This window comes from Xenopus tropicalis, chromosome 5 (genome assembly GCF_000004195.4).
Source record: "Xenopus tropicalis strain Nigerian chromosome 5, UCB_Xtro_10.0, whole genome shotgun sequence".
Lineage (NCBI taxonomy): Eukaryota > Metazoa > Chordata > Amphibia > Anura > Pipidae > Xenopus > Xenopus tropicalis.
The window spans coordinates 105,683,243-105,690,239 of NC_030681.2; the positions used below are offsets into that span (position 1 = coordinate 105,683,243).

General features: G+C 38.6%; 1 protein-coding gene across 1 annotated transcript in view; it reads right to left on the reverse strand.

Moving 5' to 3' along the window:
• Nucleotides 1–6,553, reverse strand: part of LOC116406486 (probable cation-transporting ATPase 13A4) — a 32,429-nt gene extending 25,876 nt beyond the window's left edge. Inside the window, exons 1-6 of the mRNA XM_031902734.1 lie at nucleotides 6,434–6,553; nucleotides 6,260–6,332; nucleotides 4,421–4,552; nucleotides 3,274–3,444; nucleotides 1,751–1,908; nucleotides 326–514 (exon numbers count right to left, since the gene is read on the reverse strand). Coding sequence (XP_031758594.1) covers nucleotides 326–514; nucleotides 1,751–1,908; nucleotides 3,274–3,444; nucleotides 4,421–4,552; nucleotides 6,260–6,332; nucleotides 6,434–6,478 — 768 coding nt within the window. The 5' untranslated portion in view covers nucleotides 6,479–6,553. The remainder of the gene's footprint in view (nucleotides 1–325; nucleotides 515–1,750; nucleotides 1,909–3,273; nucleotides 3,445–4,420; nucleotides 4,553–6,259; nucleotides 6,333–6,433) is intronic.
• Between the last annotated feature and the right edge of the window lie 444 nt (nucleotides 6,554–6,997).

Here is a 6,997-nt window from a genome sequence, read left to right on the forward strand (position 1 = left end):
GCCCACCGGGGCTGCAATGTCAAGGGCCCTCCTTGCAGCCTCCAGGGCCCTCTTCCCAACACCCCCACGTACCTCCTTTCTCCTTAACTCTGATGGTGTGGCCCATGCGGGGGAGGGGTCTGGGTTGGGGGGCCCACCAGGTTTTTTCCAGGTGTCCCACCAGCCCAGTCTGACCCTGAAATAGTTAGGGTAACATGTATTTCTAAAACTGGTACTTACTTTTATAATAATACTGATTGTTAGGAATGTGAATAAGCAATGAAATCCCCATGATATCTTAGTTAAACAAAATATATGGTCTGTTACACTTTTTATTTGTATTTACTTTATCAAAGCAGACAAGGTTCAGTTGGCCAGCAATATTGATTCTCTGGGGGCTGATACAGAAAATCCCCAGCTTCTTCAGTCTTTTCTGAGCATTAAGAAGACCAATCGTCAGGGAAGCCGGTAAAGCAGCATTCACAGCGGCTGTTAGAATATGGAGAGACCTCACCACAGTCTGGCTTACACTCTCCTAGATAAAGGGATAGAATGCTTAGTTACATTAGTTCTACTTTACTGTATAAAGAGATAATTTTCAAATAGGAAGCAAATGGCTAAGGCTGAGTAATCTGTATGCGCTGTTTGCCATGTGATGACTCCAGGGTCAGACTTGGGGTTACAGGTCCACCAGGGCTGCCACCCCAGGGGCCCCCACACCTCCCATGGGCCCCTGCTCAGGCCCCCACACCCTCCCAGGGGCCCCGCCGCCCATGCAGCCTGCCCCTCCCTGAGCCCGCATACATGATACTTCAGGGGAGGGATCTCAGCAGGGGAGCACCATCAGGCATCTGGTCCATATTTTTCCCAGTGCCTTGCTGGCACAGTTCAACCCTGAATGACTCTGGTGAGGTGTCTAAATGTGTTTGCAAAGCAATAAAAATATATTTAAAATTCCAATAGTGGGTCATATCAGTGTGCTGTGGCTAAATGTATGTTCAGTTTTGTCTACAAGGCAAAGAAAAAACATTCTTGCTGTTTTAATATATTTTTTAGATTTTTGTTGCACAAATGAATAATGAATTCAAATTGCAAGGGTAAGTAATCCCATTTATTGCAGGAAGCTAAAAGACAATAGGAATATCAACTACAGAGCAACATGTGCATTGATGCTGCTGTAACTCCCTGCAGGCTTTCTGTGCTGGAGACTGTGTAAAAAGAGTGTGCAGTGGCACAAAAACAGGTGTCAGTAAGTTTGTAAAACATTAGGATTCTACCTTAAAGACAACAAGAACATTCACAAGGGCACCTGTCACCCATAGATAGGGGAAACCTGTGGCACAACTACAGGGGAGGCAGATACCATGGGCGAGGGGGGCTGTGTCTTATTCCTATTTAGGGGGGCCCACGGGTGATGCACACAAATGGTAGATCACCTGTGATTTTTTTGGGGTGATGTGGGTGAACAAAAAAAATTGCTGCATAGCTCTGTCCTCAAAAACAGAGCATAAAAACCTGTGATTTGCTATAATTACAGTGCTGTCTGCATTATGCAGTGTTGTATTCATGAAGGGTGAGAGAGAGGTAGGTGCCAGACCCCTGATGCAAGTGCTTTTTAAATGAACACTAAGAAGTGTTTTTTTTGCCACCCAGGTAACTTGTGAGGTGTTGCTGCTTTCCTTGTGGCTTATCCCCTTAGTGCTCTTGTACTTGGGTCGGCAAATGGCACCTACTAATATTATATCTTACCTGATGTAGAAACAGAACTTACCCCATTAATTGTGTAGATAATGGCTGTGTATATAACTCCACACAAACCAATTCCCACAAGTATAAAAATGAATCGAATGGCCTCTCTATGTAGCTTTACATTTACAGGCTTGTTATACAGAATGGCTCTCACCAGATCTCCTTTTGCTGTATTAAATGCTAAATATAAAAATATAAATTCAGTCATTCGGAATTATTTCCAATTGTTCGCATTCCAAATACCATAAATGATGCCAGACACTCAGTTGTGTCCGACTTGCAACAATATGATTATACCAGTGCAGTTGTGTCAGGTATAGTGAGAATGCTTCAGGTGCATTGCCCCCTTGTGACTGCAATAATGCTGGAATTCTGGGACAAATTACTGCATTGTGGGGGACAGAGGTGGGCTAAATTGGTCAGACACCCTAGGCGACCAGCCACTTCACTCCCACCGCTCCAGTTGTTCGCCTTTGAATTAACTTTTAGTATGATGTAGACCATAATATTCTGAGACAACTGGTAATTGGTCTTCATTTTTTTATAATTTGTAGTTTATTAATGATTTCATTTTCAGTTCAGGAGCTCTGCAGTTCCAGCAGCTATTTGGTTGCTTGGGTCCCAGGGAGTGGTTTGAATGAGAGACTGGTATATGGATAGGGGTGGACCCGAATTAAACAATAAGCTATAAAAAGTAATGATAACAATAAAACTGTAGCCTGACACAGCAATCATTTTTTGGCTGCTGGGGTCACTGACCCCCATTAAAAAACTGCAAAGAGTTAGAAGAAGAAAGCAAATAATTCAAAAACTATAACAAATAAATAATGAAGACCAAATGAAAAGTTGCTTAGAATTGGTCATTCTATAATGTACTAAAAATTAACTTAAATATGAAACACCCCTTTAAAATAACCCATGTTGCATTGCTGAATGATTGTGGCTTTGAAGAAATGCTCTTGCAACTCAGATACACTAACTACCAAAGATAATTTAATATAACATTAAATAATGATGTTGTGTGTGTTGTTATATGATTATTGTCAGCTTACAGTACCAATACTGTTACAATGACATCTTAAAGGAGAAAAGAAATGGTAATCACTAGGGGGCCAAATGTTAGGGACCCCCTTGATTGTAATCACTTACTTGATACCCTGGGCCAATGCTACTGTTAGCAGAAAACTGCACCAGCCTGGGGTGATCCTCTATCTGCCTCCAGAGTGATCCTCTATCTGCCTCTTCTTTCTTCATGCGAGTGCTCATGCATAGTACAGTGAAAAGCGAGTTTCTTTGCTCTACTGCGCAGGTACCTGCCCTTACCCAGAGGAAAGTAGAAGTAGAAGAGGAAGAAGATTGCTTTTGATCAGCTTCTACAGAAGTAGCACAGGTCCAGAGTATCAGGTAAGTGAATATAATCACTGGGGGTGCCTAAGATTTGGTACCCCCCAGTAATTAACCCTTTCCTTTCTCCTTTAAAGGCATTTTTATTGTAAACTAAGACTAGCCAGTGTTTGATGGGAAATACCATTTTTTTAAACTCACCAGTTTGTAGTACAACAGCCTTTACCAGATCCGGACCATGTGCCTTTGTCTGAATGACCTCTGTTCCACAAAACAGAATGTGTCTCTTGTAGTCTTCTCCACACTGGAGTTTCCATGGCACGGTGCCCTCTGTATTAGGCAATGCATTCTTTGTGATTGGAATACTTTCCCCTAAGAAATGCAATTTTCCTTTAGTAAACTTGGTAAATAGCAGTATTGATATACTGCTATTATATCAGATATCAGATATACAATAATTAAGAATAAATCAAATGGTTTTTGACAGTAGTCTGAAGCATATAACAATGCTATGGATAAAAAATACTAGTCTAGCCAAACCCAGAAATGTATATATTTTCACAGTTCTATGAATGTACAATGATATTGCCTTGATACCTTTACAAAAATGCTCTTAGCTTTTTTCTGGCCTCCTCCAGATATATTTTTTGCCATATGCTACTGGAATGATGGTTCAAGGAAACTTTCTAATTGCTAATTCCAAACATCATATACAGGGCAGACCAAGAAAATGCAGGGCTCCATTGTTGTTCCTAATATAATCTACACCAACAACCAGGGGTTTGGGGTAAAGTGAGAGGTTGCACATATCCCTTCTTTAAAGCGATAGAAGCAAATTAAGATGTACTTTTATTTTGTGATCAATTGTAGAATTAATATTAGATTGTGTAGGTAATTTAAAAAGCAATTAGAGGTTAAGTTAAGTATGTACTGAGTGCCTCTAAACAGGACTAAACATTATTGTGAGGGGCATGTGTTCCACTAAATATTTGCCACTAGTCTACCTGGGCTAACTGATCTACATGTATATATAGTAAACCCAATCTTGCTCAAGCCAATGTTTTTCCTCAGTACTGACTGTATCATCATATACTGTATGTCATACACACATTGATAAAATTAAATTGTCTCCCAATGAAAATTAACCCTAGGGTATGTATTGTGCCAATGTGAGCTTAGATTGTGAGCTCCAGGGAGCAGGGACTGATGTGAATGATCATTTCTATAAAGCACAGTGTAAACATGTTGGCACTATATGAAAAGATATTAAAATAAATAGTACAACAAAGGGAAACAGGATTAAAGAGAAAGTATACTCATTACATAAGATTATATTTGAATACAATACCTGTTAACATTCCCTCATTAATGGTGCAACTTCCACTGATTAATACGGCATCACAAGGTAAGAATAGCTTGCTTCCTGTTATAATAATCACATCCCCTGGCACCAGCGACTGAGACTCTACTTCTTTAACTTCTAATTAAAATAAAAGCACATGGCCCAATTTATACGGACATTAATAGGAACAAGAATATCACCCTTCTTCAATATATTTTTGTTTAACACAGAGGACAAAGTTATTTAACACACAAATCTCGTGAATATAAGTTTAGATCACAGATACTGACAGGTACAGTTTATTGAGCAGTTTAGGGGTAAGTAAGCTCGCTCTAATGCAACAAACGTATTCTAATGGATGTTATCCATGTGATATTGAATTGTGGAATTTTTATTGTTCTACTTGGACTGTAATAAATCTTGACAACTGCATGATTCAGACATATTTTTCACATAAGTAACAGTTTTCTAGTGTTAATAATCCAGCAAGATAATATTAATGAAAATTTGTTTTTAAACTGACAGAAAGGGTATTTAGGGCAAAGCCCTAAACTGCCCAGAAACTCAGTTTGATGGTTTACAAATGCAATATGAATTCATAAAGCTTGGTGGAAGCCTGAAGCTGAGAAACTAATATAAAGGGGGAGGGGCTATTTCAATGACTTGCTTGTGGGTATTGGTGCTAATCCAATGGTTTGCTTGTGGTTAGTGGTGCTAATCCAATGTCTTGCTTATGGTTATTGGTGCTAATCCAATGGTTTGCTTATGGTTATTGGTGTTAATCCAATGGTTTGCTTGTGGTTAGTGGTGCTAATCTAATGTCTTTCTTATGGTTACTGGTGCTAATCCAATGGCTTGCTTATGGTTACTGGTGCTAATCCAATGGTTTTCTTATGGTTACTGGTGCTAATCCAATGTCTTTCTTATGGTTACTGGTGCTAATCCAATGGTTTGCTTATGGTTATTGGTGCTAATCCAATGGCTTGCTTATGGTTATTGGTGCTAATCCAATGGTTTGCTTGTGGTTAGTGGTGCTAATCCAATGGTTTGCTTATGGTTACTGGGGCTAATCCAATGGTTTGCTTATGGTTATTGGTGCTAATCCAATGGCTTGCTTGTGGTTAGTGGTGAGCAAATCTGTTCAGTTTACTTTGCTGAAAAATTCACAAAATTTCTGAAAAATTTGTGAAATAGAGATAAATTCGCGAAACGCCAAAAAATTTGCAAAATGTGTACGTAACTTTTTTTATGTTTGCAACTTTTCTTACAAGTGCAACTTTTGATGCGTGCAAATTTTTTTTTACACACAACACTTTTTTCTTACTCCAAATTAAAGGCAATTGGCATTTTTACTCACTCCAACCACACAACTTTTTTTTACTTTTCTCTTGCGATTTGTTTGTTGCATCAAAATTTTCACAGAAAAATTACCCAGTGCCAAAATCTGGAATTTCACCACAAATCCTTGCCTGGCAAAAAAAATTTACTCATCACTACTTGTAATTGCCTTTGGTGGACTTGCTTGGTATTTCCTCATCCCTTTTTAAACAGGGAATTATTACCGTTACTCTGCTCCATACATGGCAGGTATAATTTTAAAAAATAGGTGAAGGTTTATGCCCTTGACATTTTTCACCACCATAAAAATCCAATGAGTCCATTAATAACAAAAGTAATCCTTATCTATCTATGGGGCCCACATGCATAATGTTTAAATACATTTACAAGGGATATTCTCCTCTGTAATCTGTGTAAATTTATTAATAGAACCCACTCTCCACCCATGACTAAGTGGCATCCACAGCCTCAATAGTTTTCTTCAACAATAATTTGTCTCAGTATTACCTCCATTTTTTCGAAGAACAGTGACCATTACGCTATTGTAAGACTGAGCCATTTTTTGTAGTTTCACTGATTTCTAGGGGAGAAGAAAAAAAAAGACATTTTGCCATATTTAGTAAGAATAAGATACTTTGATAGAAGAATTAGACATTTTGGCAGGCTGACTTTTATACACACCTTTCTCAGACTGTACAAAGTTGCACAAACAGATAAAAATGTCATGGATAAAATGATTCCACCATAAAAAAAATATCCACTTATTGCCCACACAGCTAAGGAGTAAGCTTGGAAGATATAAAATGGATTGAAGATCTGCAAAAGAAAAGATAACTAAGTTTGGCACAGGCAGTGACACTTGACACTAAGACACTTGGCAATTGGTCGTCATTTTGTATTTTCTTAAACCTTTTATTATATAGATTTTTATTTAGCAGCTGTTTGTTGGGTTGCAATTTACCCTAGCAGCCAGGCAGTGGTTTGAAGGAGAGACTGGAAGATGAATAGGACAGGGCCTGAATAAGGGCAAAAGTTATAAAAAAATTAACATTAAAGAAATACTGACACCAGAAATGAAACCTTTTTATATCTATCATAACATTGTCTTTGCATGAGCTTTATAATTTTGCCATAGAAGTATTTCCTGACGCTTTTCCATTCCTTATCTGATCCCCCATGTTCTTCTGTGAGGGGGCGGCCATATTTGTGCAGCGGTAGGCCGTTAGCATTAGAAGCTATAACTGA